This window comes from Carettochelys insculpta, chromosome 6 (assembly GCF_033958435.1).
Source record: "Carettochelys insculpta isolate YL-2023 chromosome 6, ASM3395843v1, whole genome shotgun sequence".
In the NCBI taxonomy this organism is placed as follows: Eukaryota; Metazoa; Chordata; order Testudines; family Carettochelyidae; genus Carettochelys; species Carettochelys insculpta.
Window position 1 is genome coordinate 41,010,443 of NC_134142.1, and position 20,252 is coordinate 41,030,694.

General features: G+C 43.8%; 1 protein-coding gene across 4 annotated transcripts in view; it reads right to left on the minus strand.

Moving 5' to 3' along the window:
- Positions 1–19,117, minus strand: part of NRXN3 (neurexin 3) — a 1,384,038-nt gene extending 1,364,921 nt beyond the window's left edge. For all 4 annotated transcript variants that reach the window (XM_074996672.1, XM_074996671.1, XM_074996675.1 and 1 more), the window contains exon 1: positions 18,409–19,117. In XM_074996672.1, the coding sequence (XP_074852773.1) occupies positions 18,409–19,117 (709 nt within the window). The remainder of the gene's footprint in view (positions 1–18,408) is intronic.
- Between the last annotated feature and the right edge of the window lie 1,135 nt (positions 19,118–20,252).

Consider the following 20,252-nt stretch of genomic DNA (forward strand, 5'->3'; position numbering starts at 1 on the left):
GTGATACCTTTTCAGGCAAAGCCTAATGGGTAGCAAGTAAGCCATGAGATTTGGTCTATTGTAAACATGTAGTTGTAAAATCACAATTTAAGCTGACACTTAAGGTGGGAGTTGTGAGATCTCACCAATGCTCTGGGTTGTTGTGGGGGGACAGGGCAGTCGCCTTAGCTGTGTAAGACATTGATTACACAGGGCTCCCTGGTTTAAAGCATTGTGAGAGAGCAAGGGGAGGGGTATGGGTTGAGCCAGCTTGCTGAGTGCATTGGCCCTGCCTATGCCTTGGCCATATAGCTATAAGCCTGGCTTGACTAACCCTCCCCACCTGTTAAAAGATAGAGTTGGATACTAGGGTGTTTGTGAAACCCCCCACTAGAGATACCAAGAGCTGAAATCACAGAGTGGCAGCTGAGGCCACACAGAGCTGAAATCACTGGGTTCTGCCTTAGGGCAGTCCCAAGCAGTGGGGTTAGGACTGGCGGACAACAGCAGGACCAGCGGGCGGCCGATAGGACCGGCGGCGGCAGACGACGGCGACCGGCAGGTGGCCGGTAGGAGCGGCGGCGGCAGACGATGGCGACCGGCGGGCGGCCGGTAGGAGCGGCGGCGGCGGTGGCGGTAGACGACGGCGACCGGCGGGCGGCTGGTGACAGCAAGGGGAGGCTACAGACAAGTGGACAGCTAGTATTGCCCTGGTGATGTATCTGTGGGCTTTGAGTTTGGGACTGTACCGCAGAGGGTACACCCTGTAACTGTGTGTGTGTGGAAAAGGGCCAAGAGCCCCAGCAAGAGACTGGATTCTACTGCATATGGGGATGGTATCTGGGTAAAAGGGGTTTTGTCTCTTCTGTGCTGAGATATACTGCATCTGTCGCTGTAACCTTGGGGTAGGTTACGGTCATTAAACAAGCCATTTCTATCTCAGACTCTGTGCTTGCGAGGCGGGGGGAGAACCGCCTTACAGGCACCCAGCACAGGGGTGAAATTGTCCCAGGCCACTGGGTGGGGGCTCGAGCCGGTTGATTGTATCCTTGATAGGAAAACCCCACAAGAGTTGAACCCGGCCCTTCTGGCAGGCATCTGGCGTTAACAGAAGGGTTACATAGGGCACCAAGTTCAGCTTCAGCCCAGGCTGGAGAGGGGTTCTGAGGAGAGATTTCAAGGTTTACAGATTTCTATCTTGGGGCTTTTCCCATTGCCAGGGGGACTGCAAGGGAAAAAGCAGAGAACTGGGCACTCAGGGCTGGTGGCATTGGCAGAAGGAAGGAGGGAAGGCAGGGTGCAGCTAAACTGTGGAGGGCTCTGAAAGGCGAGAGAAGAGATCAGGAGATGATTTTACCAGCAGCATTCTGAAAAGATTTGAGAGAAATAAGGTTGCAGTCACTGAGACCAGACTTACAGTTGTTCTTCAAGATCATCGTCCTGTTGCGGTTTGAAACATGACTTTGTGGGTCTCAACACATTTTCCATTAGCACTACAGTCCAAGGACTGAATGGGCCACAGAATCTCCTCTCTGTGATGGTCTTTTTTGGTAAGATATACTGGTAAGAGCAACACAGATGGCGGGAGAAGAAAAGAAGCTTGCATTGATCATGGTTCCCACTCTGCAGATATACAGCAAACCTCAGTCTCTAGAATTACTCATGAACACCAAAATTCACACTCAAATTTAGTGTGAAATGATTTAAATATGATCTGTAAAGTACATAATAATCTAATTTCATTATGTGTTAAAACAACCCATGCACCAAGCTCAGTAAAGCAGCCACTTGTTGTTAAGGACAGTTCACAAGATAGCGTGTCATCCAAACATTAAAGGGGTGAAACTTCCCCAATACCCTTTCACTCAACTTTCGAAAATGGTCTCAACTGATCTTCTATAGATTTCCAACAACAAAATTTCTTTGAGGTTCAAGCAAACATTTGCATAATTTCAGCCCTTAAGGAAAATATTGGAGACAGTTACAAAAGCCCACAGACATTGGCATATAGATTTAAGGCCAGAAGGGACCATTAAATCGACATACAATTGACTAGTGACCTCGATCTTGAGTAGTAGCAGAGCGATAATAAACACCACTGCCAAAGCAGGTTTGAAATCACAGTCAATTGCTCCCATGAGACAGGGGAGCTTTTTTTAATAAAAAGCTTTGCTGCTATTACCTTGATAATACACCTCAGGAACTCTGAATAATTCCTCAGTAACTATGGTCGTGATGGAGAATAGGTCCCAAAATTCAAGATGGGTGTCCCTCTTGAACAATGAGGCAGCAAAATTATTTTAGTAAGGAGATTCTTGCTCATCAAAAATGAATCTCAGCCTGGACTGGCTGAATTTCACAGAACAATTCTCACACCTATAGATAATTTTTAAGTCCTTCCACAGAAAACTTTCTGTTCCAGACAGAGTATAAGCCACATGGGTTCAATTTAATATGCTGCAGAATCATATTTTTTAACTGCCTACAACCTAAACTTCTCAGGTACCTCCAGTCCCTCTAAAGTATATAGTGCAACTGTGACCTGATTATTTCAAGCATTACAGAAAAGGTGGATGAGAGTTATCAAAAGTCCTGTCAAGAAGTCGACAGTTGCAGCACAGCTATCTTCTCCTGTCCAACCGCAACTGGCCAATACAAGTAATGAGATTATTTCACATTCCCATTTCATAGGCTGACTAGTGACTCCCTAGGATGGAGTACTGCAGAAAGAGATCTAGGGGTCATAGTGGACAACAAGCTGAATATGAGTCAACAGTATGACACTGTTGGAAGAAAAAGAAAAGCAAACATGATTCTAGGATGCATTAACAGGGGTGTTGCAAGCAAGACACAAGAAGTCGTTCTTCCACTCTACTCTGCACTGATTAGGCCTCAGTTAGAGTACTGCATCCAATTCTGGGCACTGCATTCGGGAAAAACGGGGAGAAACTGGAGAGGATCCAGACAAGAGCAGTTAAAATGATTAAAGATCTAGAAAATATGACCTATGAGAGAAGATTAAAAGAATTGGGTTTGTTTAGTTTGGAAAAGAGAAAGTTGAGGGGGGACAACTGCAACTTTCAAGTACCTAAAAGGATGTTACAAGAAGGAGGAAGAAAATTTCTTCTCCTTAGCTTCTGATGATCGGATAAGAAACTACGGGCTTAAACTGAAGAAAGGGAGGTTTAGGTTGGACATTAAGAAAAATTCCTGAAGAGTCAGGGTGGTTAAGTACTAAAATAAATTGCTTAGGGTGGTTGTAGAATCTCTATCACTGGAGTTATTTAAAAGCACTTGAAAAAATATCTAACAGGGAAGATATAGAGGGTGCTTGGTCCTGCCGTGAGGGCTGAGGACTGGACTTGATAACTTCTTGAGGCCCCTTCCAGTACTAGTATTCGATGATTCTTGTACTCTCCCAGAAAAGTCATCACTACCCAGCAGGTCTGAAGTCAGGAGAGGGGAACGTGCACTGATTATACGAAGATCCCAAACAAAAGGGACTTGGTTTGTTTTAGCCAAACTACCAGTAATCCGAACCTCCCTCACCATCCGCAACACAGCCACTTCACCCATCCTCCCCATCCTCTAACAATGCATGCAGAATTGTTTTGTTGTGTTCATTCTACACCACTCTGCCAGCCCATCTTACCGTCTATTCCTCAGGGCTCCAAACTCCCTTATCTTCTAACAATGGTCTGCCTCACACAGTGGCACATTCCATTTTCAAGGTGTTACCAGGGCATTTGCGACATACCACAATGGGATAATAAATGTTATTTTTAAAGGACTAATTCACCTCTCACATACACACCAAATATCTTCCGCTCAATGTATATGTACAGGTTATGATATGTTTAGCCGCTGAGGGTATTGCATCTTGCCTCTCTCACCTGTTCAGTTCTCTTGATGGTGCAGCCAAGGAAGGTATGCCTATAAATATGCACAAGTAGGAAGTACGGAATTCTAGCAAATGTCAGGGTGCATGTACCACTGACAACAAAGAACAGTGATAAAATAAATAGCAGTCTATTTCTTAATTTCTTTCAATCTAAGAGAGCCCAAAACACTTTAAACAACAGATTCAGAATGCAGTCACCTCTGGGATGGAACATGGTGGATGTTTAGCAGGTGACAGCACCGCTACACAGCATTTTACCTCAAGTAAAGAAGATGGCTTCTGAACAAAAACTGAAAGGGAAATTTAAGGAGGCAGAATGAAGTTATTTACCTGAGTAACATTTTGTTCCTGGCATCCTCAATGTTTGCAAGTGGGCAATGTCTCAATCTTACATTTTATACAAAAACAAAACCTGCATGTCCAGCTGCACAGGGCCCACCGCAGGAACTCAGAGGAAAGAGTGCCATCTACTGCATCATCCTCACCACTTCCTGCAGCAGCCTGTGTTTTCCTTGGAGGTCTTCCATCCAATTGCTAACAGCGTCCTGCTTAGCTTGTGAGAGCCCAGGCTGCAGCTGCAAGGCAGCAATACATCATACGCATGGCTTTTCTTAAGTTTATCGATCAACTTTTTGTTTTTAAAGTCTTGACCTGTACAGTTAATCAGTCAGGTTCCCAGCCAAAAACAAAAGGCCCACAGAACCCACCTGACCCATTCCTTTTATAACCCTATTTACTAAACATAGAAGTTACCCTGCAGCCCTCACAGGAAGCACAGCCTCTTTTCATGAAAGGGGAAGGCCAAAGGGGAGAGAAAGCTGTGAAATTCTGTCTGCCCTCCATCCCCTCTCTTCCACCTGGGTCACAGACAAGTGATTTCATCTCCTTAGTTCCTCTCTTTTTCTTTTCACAAGCCTTGTACTCTTTCCTTAAAGCAATTTATTAAGTAAATAAGCTACACATATTCTTTCCTTTTTTTGATTCCTCAGGGAACAGACTCCACACATTTTCAAAAATTTTCAAAGAAGCTTATTGAATGTTGCTGTAAACACCACTGAGCTATGAAATTCACAGAGTGCAGCCACCAGCCACTCTTCACTCGATTCGCTGCCTCTGCTGTGGCCGCACAGCAAGCTGTTATCTTCAACCTAGAGCCCTCAAACTCCAAGGATTCCTTTCAAAATACCTGATGAAAAGGGCAACCAGAGGAACCCTGGACATGACAGAAAAGCTTAGACGGTTAAAGGTGTGGGAGAGAGGCAATTATAAGTCTGTGGAGACACTCCAGAAGCCTGTAAAATTTACACAGTGTCATTCTTCTCAAGTACAGAGGCAACAAACTCAGAAGATATAAAAGCCCACCTGAGAGACTAGAGAAGCTTCTGAATAAATGCAACAGCAAAGAAGCTCAGGGGCCTGCCAGTAACACCAGATATTGAAGTCAGCTTTTAACCCACAGTTCAAATTTCCTCATCCACAGATGAACTGCTGCCTCCATTCTTTAAAAGAGATTCTGTCAGGAGCCTAAGGGTAAAACCTTGTTTACTTTATTCATTCAAGTGACTCTTAGACTGAAAGATCCTTGAGGATCAGGTACTCCTCTGCATTTTGCACAACAGGAAGCACACTGTGGGCAAGTAATCATAAAGATTAGTCTCAGAGCAGTAGCCATGTTAGTCTGTATGCTCACAAAACAAAAATGAAGTCCTGTAGTACCTTAAAGACTAATATTTATTTATCAGGTGATGAGCTTTCATGGGACTGACCCACTTCTTCAGATCTGGAGAATAACTGACCTAAATATTAAGTAGTTAAAGGCACAAAATTTAAAGTTTAGGAGCAAAAAAGGAAGGGACAATTGCATAGGAGGTATCAGGAAGAGAACCATTACAAGTAAATTTTTACTTTCCCTTGTTTGAAGAACAGTCTTAGGCCACTACTTCTGAAACTAACTAACATGGAAGGGCATTCTGGCACCTGTTTTTCTGGTGCTGCCATTTTGGAAGGTAGCTGGGCAGCTCCAAGCTGCATGTGGCTCTTTAAGGAATCATTTGCGGCTCCCACTGCTGCTGCTGCCACTTCCGCTGTCCTCCAGCTCCCTGCCTGCCATGCTGAGAAAACTCAATTTAATTGGTTTAATGGCCATTAAACCAATTAAATTGAGTCCTTTCGGCATGGCAAAGCACTGGCAGCTGCCCCTGCCATGGTCTACATATGGGGAGCCAGAGGTCTGGGGGAAGCCATGCAGCTGCAGTGAAGAGCAGATGGTCCGGCAAAGGAGCTGGGGAGTGAGGGGCAGTAGCAAACATAGCACCTGGCTTGTGTAAGGTAAATCACTAAATCCTGGGTTGAGGGGGGCAGTTTAGGGTAGCAAGCGGTTGAGCCTCAGAGCAGGAGGAGGGGTGATTTGGGGCTGCATGGGGAGTTAAGCCACCTGGGGACAGAAGGGGGCAGGTTGGGGCTGTGTGGGGGGGTTAAGCCTGGAGACGGGGAGTGGCTTGGAGCAGCAAGAGGTTGAGCCTCAGAGCAGGGGAGCAATTTGGGGCTGTGGGTGGGATTAAGCCTCCTGGGGGCAAGTGGAGGGGAATTAAGCCACCTAGGGTAGGAAGAGGCCAGTTTGGGGCTTCAGAGGGTTAAGCTTGGGGTGGGCAGGGCCGTTTGCAGCTGTAAAGGGGTTAAGCCTGGGGCATTTAGGGGCTTCTATGAGTTCTGGCACTTTTTTTTCCCTAGAACAAAAGCACTGACTAGGGGGGTTAATTTCCAAAGCCCTGAACCTAATATAGTCATTCACTCAAAGACAAAGGAATTACTGACTCTATCTTTCTGATCCAGTAACATTTTTGCACCCACTTTGCTTGATCTGACAAGTCAAGTTACAGAGCAACAGCGAGTCTGGTCTGCAAAATGGAAGTGACTCAGTTACAATCACTATTCCAACATAAGTGAAAGGCAGAAAGTGAAACCAGATGAACAATCAACCCATCATCAACAGGGACTGGGAAACTGGGCATTGCTACAGAATTTAAAGCATTTTAATAATCTCAGGTGCTTACCACACAGGAGATTTGAGGGGAAATGGTGGAGAGGTTTCAATCATGAAAGAGTTCATCTTACATCTATCCTTTAAATCCGCTTCGGTAACCAATGACTGGAAGACGGCCAATATAACGCCAATATTTAAAAAAGGCTCTAGAGGAGACCCTGGCAATTATAGACCGATAAGTCTAACATCAGTACCAGGCAAATTAGTAGAAACAATAGTAAAGAATAAAATTGCAAGGCACGTAGAAGAGCACAAATTGTTGGGCAAAAGTCAGCATGGTTTCTGCAGAGGGAAGTCGTGTCTAACTAATCTATTAGAATTCTTTGAAGGGGTTAATAAACATGCGGACAAGGGGCACCCAGTGGATACAATATACCTAGATTTCCAGAAAGCCTTTGACACAGTCCCACACCAAAGGCTTTTATGTAAATTAGGCGGTCATGGGATAGGAGGGAAAGATCCTTTCATGGATCGGGAATTAGTTAAAAGACAGAAAACAAAGGGTTGGAATAAATGGTAAATTTTCACAATGGAGGGGGGTAACTAGTGGTGTTCCCCAGGGGTCAGTCCTGGGACCGATCCTGTTCAACTTGTTCATCAATGATCTAGAAAATGAGGTAAGCAGTGAGGTGGCAAAGTTTGCAGATGACACCAAGTTGTTCAGGACAGTCAAAACCAAAAGGGATTGTGAAGAACTACAAAAAGATCTCAGCAAACTGAGTGACTGGGCAGCAAAATGGCAAATGAAATTTAATGTGGGTAAGTGTAAGGTAATGCACATTGGAAAAAATAACCCAAATTACACGTACAACATGATGGGGTCAAATATAGCTACGACAGATCAGGAAAGGGCTCTTGGAGTTATAGTGGATAGTTTTCTGAAGACATCCACGCAGTGTGCAGCGGCAGTTAGTAAAGCAAATAGGATGTTAGGAATTATTAAAAAAGGGATAGATAATAAGACAAAAGATATCATACTTCCCCTATATAAAACTATGGTACGCTCACATCTTGAGTACTGCATGCAGATGTGGTCTCCTCACCTCAAAAAAGATATATTGGCATTAGAAAAGGTTCAGAAAAGGGCGACTAAGATGATTAGGGGTTTGGAACGGGTCCCATATGGGGAGAGGCTAGAGAGACTGGGACTTTTCAGTCTGGAAAAGAGGCGACTGAGGGGCGATACGATAGAGGTATATAAAATCATGAATGGTGTGGAGAAAGTGAATATAGAAAAATTATTTACCTTTTCCCATAATACAAGAACTAGGGGACACCAAATGAAATTGATGGGTAGTAGGTTCAAAACTAATCAAAGGAAATTTTTCTTCACACAGAGCACAATCAACCTGTGGAACTCCTTGCTGGAGGAGGCTGTGAAGGCCAGGACTCTACTAGGGTTTAAAAAAAGAGCTCGATAAATTTTTGCAGGTTAAGTCCATAAATGGCTATTAGCCGGGGTAAAGTATGGTGCCCTAGCCTTCACTACAAGGGCAGGAGATGGATGGCAGGAGATAAATCACTTGATCACTGTCTTCTGTTCTCCTTCTCTGGGGCACCTGGCATTGGCCACTGTCGGCAGACGGGATACTGGGCTGGATGGACCTTTGGTCTGACCCAGTATGGCCATTCTTATGTTCTTACAGTGGTGCTGCTTCCTGTGGGAAACTCTGAAAGGCTCTATGTGGACTAAGGGAAGGGGGTGAAGAAATGAGCTCATATGTGATCAGTTAACAAGACACGTTCCTTTGGAACTGCAAGCTCAGCCTGGAATCTGAAAGCCGAATTGTTCTCTCTTTTTCAGACATACTACTGTCATCATCACTCTCGCTATGGGGTTAAGCACCTCCCAGTACACACGGGGGATACGTCTACACTGGCCCCTACCTTTCAAAAGGGGCATGCAAAAACAGCTAATCAAAAATGCAAATGAGGATCTGATTTGCATATTCAGTGCCTCGTTTACATAATGGCACCCACTCGCCCTTCTGGAAGTGCTGTTTTTGAAAGCCAAAACAGCCGTGTAGACTGATATTTTATGATGTTATATTTTATTTCAGATTTCTTAAAAAGGATTGTTAACATTTGTACATTTCATTTTTTGTAAGTTTTTTAAAATGGCTATTCCATCAAGTGTATTTTTAATTCATCCCAATAAACTCTTAGCTTTCACTATGCTTTTACAAAAAAGGCCTATAGTCAATTTGGTTTCCAGTAATATTTTCTTCTAGTTTTCAAATTATAAGCATTGATTTAGCTGTGGCAAAACAGAGCACTTGTCCAAATTTCTCCATTTTAGCTCTTTTCTGTAAGGTTTATTGAGAAGCAATCCTATTCCAGATTCATCCTATCTTTCTGGCTCATCTCAATTCAGTCTCTTTCAATATTCACTGAGTTATGTTCATTTAGAGGACTCGATTTGGTGATTCTGCCTCTCTTCTGTTTGGGTTTATGAGAAGCAATCCCATTCCAAGCCATCCCGTTTTCTTGGCACAACCATACCTTGACATTGCTTTAAGGTATAAGAGGTAGTTGTATGCCAAATTTACTGTTTAGGAGAAGTTCTGGATCATACAAAGACAAACTCTCTAAAATATAAAGTAGATTACAAAGCCTCCTCTCTTGACACCTCAGTATGGGACAATTCCTCACGTCTGCCACCTACAAAGACTGGCTCAGGACTGGGAATCTCCCTCACATCCCCTGCAGTGAAGACCACTGCAAAGAATTCAGTTAGCTCTGCAAAGGCCTTGCCTTTTTTGAGCACCTTGATCATCAAGTACTCCAGAGATTGTTTGATAGGCTTCCTGCTTCTGATATACTTAAAGCATTTTTGCTGTTAGTTTTTATCTTTCAGTGGTTGTTCTTTCAATACTTCCTTAGCCTGCTTAATTATGTTTTTACACTGGACTTGCCAGATCTCTCAGGTTTCTGGCTAGTCCCAGAAGAAAAGCCCAACTTCTCCTGCCAGCAATAAAAGGTACTGCAAGCCAAAATCTGCCCTAATCCACATTTAAGGAACGTCACTGTCTCCTGAGGGTTAATTGGGTTGAGCAATTGTAAATAACAGCATAGTCTTATCAACAGTCTACCATACTGGTGATGATGCATGAGAAGGAAATCAGCTTGACTCTCAGATTCCAGGTTAACTTGCCAGAGCAGCAGTTAGAAAACATTTTTATTGCAAACAACTGATATTGAGCATACCAAGAGACATATAACACCCCTCTGGAGGTCATTTTTACAGTGCTCCATTTTAGAGCAAAATAATATTTTAAATATAAGTAGTTCTGCTTCTAATACTGTGCCATAACCGTCTCCCACCTACTGTCCTTTTCTCTTACATCCATCCCTCTTCCTCCATCTCAAACTCATTGATTCCACCCTCCTTCCTCTTGTACGTGGTCTCCCAGCTTTCCATCCATGGAAGTGCCTCCTACTGGAAGATCCTTTTAGGGCGAAAACAAGCAGGTCTACAATGAAGGATTGTGGAAATATTAGCTCCAAGTCTAATATGGCTGTTATCAAACAGCAACAAACTCTGACAACTTGCTTGGTTTCCACTTAGGCTTTGTTAGCCACCAAAGCCAGAGGGGCAGACAATGCAAAGAACAGAATTAACAGATTAGCTCGGGATAGGTGACCACTGTATCTATGCATTAGCACCTTTTCCTTGGCTAAGGAGATATGACAGCTCAGAGACAGAGTGAAGGCGACCATTTTCTCCCATCTGTTCACAGGCTTCAGGCACTCTTCTACTTCTTCAAGCCTTTGGCTTTACTAATCCACACATCCTAACATTCATAGATTTCCAGCATTTCCCAGGAGTTCCTGGGAAGTTCACATTCCATACAGCTAAGACATCTTTAAAGGCATCATCCTTTGTAATACAGCCTGAGCACTTGGAATCTGGGTTAAGGAAAAAAGACAAGACCTACGTTGTCTGCCACAGAGCTCCAGACTTTTTTTCACTGCTATTCTGCTTTCTTTCAAGGCTCTGTAACGCTCTTCCCAGCAAGCTGTCCAGCACAAGGTGGTACTCAACAGTGACTTTAAGGCAACACTTCATTTGAGGCTAAGCTGCTTTCACACTAATTTCCCAATCCTATCTCTTCCACTCTGTGGCCTGTTCTGCATTCTCCTTTGGCTAAACTTGTTTTCTGATCCCTCTGCTCTGTCACTTCTCTGGCTTGCAGCTTTGCTCACCACTGAGAGGCAGAACCATCTCACAGCAAAGTTAGAAGACAGCTGAAGCCATCCATCCAGGTTCCACGGTCATTTACTGGTTCACTAGCACAGCAGTTGTCAAAACTTTACCCCAGCAAGGACTGAAATTTGCCCCAGGTCTGCAACTGAGTTCCAGTCAAGCAGGACAGGCTTGCACCTGCCCACTCACCTGAAACAAAGAGATACTGACCAAGAAGAACATAGCCCCCAGCGTACATTATGGCCAGGTTGTTGGAATTCTTGAAGGATTTTATACTGGGATGTGTTGTCTTCCTGCTATTCCTTTGCACTGAAGGAGAACAATGGCTACAGAACATATTTATTCAGTCCCAGGAACTGCAGATGGCCTTTGTGCCCAGTGCTGAGTGCCCAGTATAAGAGACTTGGAGCCCCTTTTCCTTTTTAAGGAGACAGGATACTATTCGGTAACAAATCTGAGATGGCATTTAGGGACATGTTGGCTCCAAGCTGAACTTCCATGGCTCCAGCTCATCTCTAATATTTACTATTAACAATGATAAACAGTGCTTGCACTGCACTTTGGAACATCCCAGCACTTTACAAACATTCAATTAATAGATCTTAACAGATCTTATTTCTCTGATGCCCATCTGGCACCGCATAAAAATAACATGATTAGAAAATGATTATTTTAAAATGTGCCAAAGGAACTGAATCCAAGAGGAGCTTGAGAGAGAATTAAAGAGGGAAGAGAACAACAGAGAGAAGAAAGTCACAGAACCTTACGCAACAACAGTGCTTGTCCCCAACCCTCCTATGCTCCAGCCCAAAGGCCACAGGTTGCACAGAGATTATCAGAGGCTCCACACAAAGATACACAGGACCCCTATCACCATATATACAGGCCTCTGTCACCATCTGCTTCCTGTTTAGAGTTGGACTAGAGGGCGAAAATCAGGACTCCTCAAAGCGTAGCTCCGAACTGCCTGCCTGTTGCTTTAACTGCAGGGCAAAGGCCATTCAGACACTAGGCAGCTGTTTATTGCCCATGAACTCACACAACAAGCAATTTATATTCCTCTATCAAGGAAGATGCAAGAAGGTGCAAATATTATGGTCGTAGTCATTTACTTTTGATTACAAAATATATGTAAATTTATATGCAAATTAAGAGCAACCATCAAGCTTCTGGCAAAGTGCCAGCCCAGCCCTCAGTGTCACACACTTTAGGGCAGCTAGCAGAGGCAGCATGTGTCTGCAGGAGAGTGCCAGGCAGTTCTTATTAGATCTAGCCAAAACAGGAAGATTGTGCTGCTCTAACAGAGCAGGTGCAAGAGAAACCCTGTGGTACCTTGTCTCTTTAAATGAAACCAAGAGGCTATGGAGGAAGCTGTTCCCTCTGCAGTTAAAAGAGTGATAATTACAGAGCGACAGGCGCCTCTGTCATTCAGCAGGCAGCATCCCCAGGAAATCTTGCTCTGTAATCAAGGGAAGAGGTGCAATCAGTCCCCTATTCAAGCTCCGGTTAGAAACAGCCCCTGCTGGCAGCACAAGGGCTTTGGTGTGTTGTTTTGTGAAGCTGCTCAAGCATCACCTTCAGTGTTCTGCAGACATTAAGGTAGTCAACGCAATTTCTAAGCAAGCTTTTGGTTCACCTCCACCCACAGAGCCCAAAGGAGGCCCCAGAACATGGATGAAGTCTACACCACATCTAGACTCTGTATACTGCCTTCTTATGAGCTTAAGGTTGAGCTGATGCTAATAGATATAAGCAAGTCTCTCCTCAACAACAGATGAACTTGAAAAAAGCAAGAGGATTTCAGCCTGCGTGTACAAACAAATGTAATCATGAGTGTGCAAATGTGACCTTTCAGGAAGATACACCAACATTTGGGGGGTTTTTTTGTTTAGAAAACAAAAGATGCCTATGATGAAGTAATTTCCAGGCTGTTTGAATATTACAAGAACTTCAGCCTATTGCCACCAGGTTAATCCCAGCAAGAATTAAGAGGCTTATTGAAGGAGTGGTGGGGAGACAGGTCACTTTGACTTCAGCTTCAGGATTCATACCATCGCCACCCAGCAATCTGCATATTAATTGCTATTCAAAACATTCACAGGGTTGCCAGATATAATGAATGTTCAGATTTTCTAAAGTGTGCACGTTTGCACCCCTTAATCAGAGAATCTGTGCATGCCAGTGACCAGTAAGGTACTCCACTGGTTATTTGAGCATGCAGTTGCCACAGTAAGTGCCAGGCTGGTAAATGCACACATGCTTATTCTGCACCAAATGCCCAAACAGCTTTCTCAACATCACAGCATGTGCTTTCACATGATTTATAGTTCCATCTTGTTACAGAATCTTACACTCTGTAATGAGGTTCACTACATCTGGAACTGACTTTTGCATTAAAGCTATGGCTGTCGTTTAATCGCGGTTAACTCACGTGATTGACTCAAATTATTAAACATGATTAATTGCAGATTTAATAGCATTTTCAAACCATGGAATATCAATTGAAATTTATTGAATATTTTGGATTTTTTTTTTTTACATTTTCAAATCTATTGGTTTCAGGTACTATACAGAATACAAAGCATACAGTGCTCACTGTATATATATATATACATATATTTTATTACAAATATTTCCATTGTAAAAATGATAAAATAAATAATAGTTTTTCAATTCACCTCATAAGTCCCATAATACAATCTTTTCATCATGAAAGTACAACTTTCAAATGCAGATTTTTTGTTACATAACTTCACTCAAAAATAAAACAAGGCCACTCAGTCCTATTTCTTGTTTAGCCAGTCACTAAAGCAAACAAGTCTGTTTACATTTACAGGAGAGACAGCTGCCAGATTATTTATAGTGTCACCTGAACGTAAGACTAGGGGTTCACATGGCACTTTTGTAGCAAGCATTGCAAGGAATTTACATGCCAGATGCGCTAAACATTTGTATATCCCTTCACGTTTCAGCCACCATTCCAGAGGACATGCTTCCACGCTGGTTAAAAAAATGTGTTAATTTAATTGGTGACTGACCTCTGTGGGGGAGAACAGTAGGTCTCCTGCTCTGTGTTTTACCCACATTTTGCCATTCTATTTCATGTTACAGCAGTCTCAGATGATGACCCAGCACGTTCTTCATTTTAAGAACACCCGTATGGCAGATTTAACAAAATGCATAAAAGGTACCAATGTGAGATTTCTAAAGATAGCTACAGCACTCAACCCTAGGTTTAAGAATCTGAAGTGCTGTCCAAAAATCTGAGAGGGATGAGGTGTGGAGCATGCTTTCAGCAATCTTAAAGAGCAACACTCTAGTGTGGAAATTACAGAACTCGAATCACCAAAAAGAAAATCAGCCTTCTGCTGGTGGCATCTGATTCAGACAACAAAATTGAGCATGCATTGGTCTGCACTGCCTTGGACTATTATCAGACAGAACCCCTCATTAGCATGGACACACAACATCTGGAATGGTGAGTGAAGCTTATTGCACTAAGGATTTCATGTCCCAGCTAGCATGCAAATGTCTTGTGATGCCAGCTGCAATAAAGCAATCTGAATGCCTGGTCTCACTTTCAGGTGATGTGAACAAGCAGCAGGCAGCATTATCTCCTGCAAATATAAACAAACTTGCTTGCCTGAATGATTGGTCGAACAAGAAGCAGGACTAAGTGGACTTGTAGATTCTAAAGTTTTACATTGTTTTACTTTTGAATACAGTCTTTGGATACCATAATTCTATATTTGAAAGTTCAACTTTCATGACAAAGACACTGCACTACATTGCTTGGATAAGGTGAATTGAAATACTATTTCTTTTGGTTTTTACGGTGCAAATATTTGTAATAAAAATAAAGTAAGCATTGTGCACTTCGTTATGTTACGAGTGAAATCAATACACTGAAAACGTAGAAAACATACAAAATATTTAATTAAATGGTATTCTATTATTGTTTAGCAGTACAATTCATCACGATTATTTTTAAATGATTTGACAGCCCTAATTGAAACGATTTGTGATACTGTAAATGGAGCTTCATTCCATCACAGTTCACTAGCAGCAGGTTCCACTAGGTATTTTTTAATTCATTTTTCTGACCATGTAATAAATGAGTGTGTTGTGGTTTTACCATCTGCAGACACAGGTATCAATCAATAGGCCTATAATGGCCTGAAACTTGTCAAGGGAACTCATTATTAAAAAGGTACATATTGCATTTAGCTATTAAAACAGAAGTTATTGATTGGAGCCTATCAACTTCCAATGAATGAGCTAATTGTACCACCAACCAAGGTAAAACACATGCATGCAAATTAAAGAACTGACAATTTGTGTAAGTGTGTTAAGGTTCTGCCGCCGCTGGTGTCCAGTCAAAAGGGAGTCAGTCACCTTTAAAACTAGAGATAGAGATCAAAAATACATTATTCATGTTAAACAACACTTGTGCAAATATCCCAAGGCAGAATAGGGAAATAAGCTAATAAGAAAATGTTCACTTCAGCAGCAAAGACTTCACTTTCTTGGGTGAGGGAGGGAGGGAGTGATGCAATAGCAAACAAATAAGTCAAAAAATAAAGGTGGGGTCACCCGAAGATCAAGATACTGATAGGAAGGTCTGGACCCAATCATGCAGTCCTCAACCCAGTGATGTCAGTGCAAGTTTTACCAGATCCCAGTTTTTAAAAGGAAATGTTTGTACATTTCACTAGCTTTCTTGTTCATTTTTCTTGGCATTTCTTTGTTTGCTTGTTTCACCGTACTGAGGCAGTGATGCCATAATGCTGACTGGGTGACCCTCTATGACAATGGACTTAGAGGTCACAATTGCAGGATCAGGGCTTTGCTGCAAGATCAAGTGGAGCTGGAAGCTAGACAGGGAAGGAGAACATAAGACTGTTTATAAAAAATAACTGAAACAAATGTAATACAAACCGTGACATAATAATGAATAGGAGAAATGAGATCACCTAAGGAAACTGCTGAGGTTAGAGCAGAGGTGAAAGTTCCCTGAATATTGCATTATACCCAAGGGAACAGTTAACAGTTAACATGGGTTAAAAACACATAAAAAGCACCCTAAGGCAAAATTTCTCCCCACACCCATTAAGTAGTGGGGAGAAATTGCATTAAGTAGTGGGGAAACGGATACACTGCTACAGGAAACAAAAGGCAATGGTGACGTGATGTCACATGCAACAACATCGTATGCACTCACTGATATCTGTGCCATACACATCCATTGCCCCATTAGAAGAAGTATTTCGCATACCATAGCTCCCATAAAGTAACATGGGAATTGCATCTCTTGAGCCTTGTCCAGACTCTTAGCACTGTCTCACAGGTAGGCAGAAACCCTGCTTCCTTACAGCATTTTTCAAGATATGACGGCTGAGTCTTCACTGAGCCACAGCACCAGCAGCTTGATGCAAAGGAGGGCTCTCAAAAATGCAAGTGGATGTTCATTTGCAAATTTGTGTGGCTAATTTGCACATTCACATGAGAGCGCCCTGCTGGCAGAACACGAGCCTTGTAGATGTGGCTCTGCTGGCAAAAACACCCTATTTTGGCAGCCCCTTATTCCTGATTTTCCCCGGGCATAAGGGGCTGCCAACAAAGAGGGTTTTTGCCAGCAGAACCACATCTACACTGCTTGTTTTTTGCCAGCAGCAGCCTCTGCCAGCAGGGCAATCTTGTGCAGATATGCAAATTAGCCACACAAATACGCAAATGAGTGCTCATTTGCATTTTCAAGAATCCTCCTTTGTCTAAAGCTGCCGGCACTACAGTTCAGTGTAGATGCAGCCACTGACAGCCACAGACTGTCAATATCTAAAGTAGTTCCCTGTGGAGCCTTGACCCGTTAGCTCAGGAAGTAAGAAGAGGCTTATTTCCCTGGGGTTCAGACTCCAAATGTAAGTGTGGAGCCTGCTATCTTCTGTCCCACAAAACTCTCATTTACTTTATCAGGATTCTGGGAGTCTACAAAAGGTGCTAGGAGCAGGCCCTTATATGCAGCAACAATTTCACAGAGCAATCCCAGCAGTCTCGGATCCTCCAAAGACCCAGTCTCAGAAAATCATTCTCTCATTAATAGACTGATGCAGAATGGTGTCGAACATCCAATTTACAGCAGAAAAGTCAGGGGAAGTTGGGCTATTTAGCAGCTCTCAAGATCACAAGCTTACTCTGGTGTATTTCCTTCACCACACTTCTTCACTCCCATAGGGTGATGTGTACCCCAAGATCTAGATGAGTGACCATCCAGAAACACCTTGGGCTGTCTTTTGCCATCCAAAAATCTTATATGTTTCTGGCCAGTTTACAATCAAGACCTCCCAGATTCCCATCTTGGATTAAAACTACTTCAGAAAGACACTGCAGCAAGATTTTAGATTTCTCACTGTCAGCCTGAGGAGCTTTACCCAAGCCTCTTGGCTCAGTTAGACTCCAAAAACAGTGGGCCCCACTGGTGTAAGCCATTTACCCTGGCATTTTAAAGAAGACCCAAAAACCACTCTTGGTATTTACCCAGTGGTGAGCTTTAATTTGTCATGACAATTTTATTTTGTGGGGAGAGGGCAGGGATGAAACCCAGTAGTTACGCTCAATCTTCATTTTTTATGGCTTCTGCAATACTGTCACATCTTTCACATGGGCCCCCAAATGATCTGAGCAGGTTTTCTGTAAACAACTAAAATGACAATCTGAGCCATTACTGTGTGAGCAACATAGGAAGAGCAGATTACTACCAATATAGGAAGAGCAGATTAGTAGTAATTTACAGATTACTACCAAGCTACCCCACGGGTGGCCTTATATTTGCTAAATCTTGTTGGTCAGACATGGATTCCACAAAGGTCATAATATGGGTGGTTCACGCCTTCTCCCTCCATTTCACTGCCCCCTCCTCGGTTTCGGTGAGTGGAAGGAGGATTCATATAAACATTTGGGATTTGACTCATCTCTCCTATAATCCCTTGGTGCTCTTGAACTCATCACTTTACCTTCACTGGCCACATTACCTTCACCTGCCCAGAGGTATGGCTTCTCCCCACTCTCCCAAAGCCATGTCACATCTGCAGGATTCCCTCTTTGCCATCATGCATAACCCCACCTTTGCTATCTCCCATCGGAGAAGGGGTGTTTGTGATTCGGATAGGTAATCTACCTCCTTTGAGATCCACTCAGAGGTGCAAGACTCTTTGCAGCCACACTGAAAGAAAAATTAACCCAATGCATTTTGCCAAAAGCTGAAGGGAAATGATCTCTTACCTTCTGAGCAGAGTTTGCCAACATATCCAGTGGCTGAGCAGTCACAATGTGGCTCACCGTCCAGGAGGAAACAAGTGCCACCATTCTCGCAAGGGTTCTCGACACACAGCCCTTCCATGTCCAGACGGATCCCCTGGTTACCAAGAAGCTGCGGTTCCGAGCTGCCATACTTCAGGTCCAGGATAAATCCCTGAAATGGAGGCTCACTCAGGACGCCATCCAGGGTCAAGGCAGTGGGGCGGATGTCTGACGGAACACCACCCACAAACAGGTCACTGACAATGTTCATGTACTGGCGCTGCGGACGCACTTCACCGGGCTTGGCTTCACCATCCAGCACCAGCACCGTCCGGAGGTGGTTGCGGCTGACCATCAGGAAGTGCCAGTTGCTGTCATTGACCTGCTTTTCAGTGACAACTGCGGTCTCGGCACAGTCCACACTGAACCGGAGCTGGATGCGCCCATCAACCAGAGACAAGCAGAGGAAGTCGCAGACACCACCATCATCAAAGTAGAGGAGCAGCCCAGCTGAAACATTGGTCTTTAACTGGAAGCTCAGGTCACTCCTGGTGCTGGCATCCCAGCGGAGGTAGCGGGCCCACTGATTGGGCAGGCCCATGAACTCCAGGCCCAGGCAGAGACCTACTAAGGAGCCTAGCAGCAAGCTCACCTTCAGGGTGAAGCAGATGGAGTGGCGAGTGAAGCCCATTGTTGCAAATACCTGCTCTTTCCTAGGGGAAAAATAAAAGCCACAGCACTGGTAAGAAGGACCCCAGGAAAAATCACTGTAACTGATAAATTCCACAGGAGGAGGAGGAAAGCAGAGAAAGAGCACGCACGCGTGATCAGCAAGGAAAATTTACCTCTCCAAGGAAAGATCTCAGCTATCCCTTAGGATCCGGAGGCCTTTATCTCAGAAGAAGAGGGCACATGGTGAGAATTCTCCAGGTGATACACCTTCACAAAGGGCAACAAAACCTCAATGTGATCTTGTTTTGGTGGAAAACACAAAAATGATGCTGGCTGATGAGAAGAGACAGAGCACAGAGGTAAAGGCCAGCTCTCAAATTCCAGATTCCTAGAAGCAGTGACAGGTTTGCCAGTGGTGGAGGCGAGGCAGTGGAGAACTCAGAAAGGCTATAACCATTGGGAGAGCAAAAAATAAAGTCAGTCTTCAGGGGGCATTCAAAGTGATCCAGCGCATAACTCGCCACTTGGCACTCCAAGACCTCACAAGACCTGTAAGGACAGAGGGAGGAGGGAGGGAGAGAGAACAGAGGGGGAGTCAGTCCCACAGCTCACCAGAACAGAGGGGCACTCAGTCCCACAGCTCACCAGAACACAAGTGTAGCTGCTCATCTGAGATGTTTATGCAGTTCCTGGAGCAATATTTCCTTATTTAGCTGGCAGGATTTCAAATATGTCCCTATCTGCAATATCCCCGCATCTCTTGAGGTAGCAGGGCTATTTTCACCATCTCAAGGCCTGAGTGGGGAGTGCAGATGCTAAAGTCATGATCAGGCCCTACCACAGCAGATAAATAATTCTAAAAAGTTCTGATGAACAGTGAAAAGCCTGCCAGTTGCCTTTAGAAACACTGCCTCCAAGAAGTTTAAAGTCACCCCTCTGTACTAATAGCATACCGGTAAATCCCCATGCCACGCCAGTTACTAACGGTGGTCCCCGGAAAACCACAAAATTCCCCTTCAACTGCCTGCAACTTTTAAGCAAGCTTGGCTCTTCTTCAAGTTCTAACTCTCTGAGGGGGAGCAGTTTATTTCATCTTCACTGACCAGCATATCCTAACAACATACATAAGAGCCAAGTTCTTCCCTCCCTTTGAC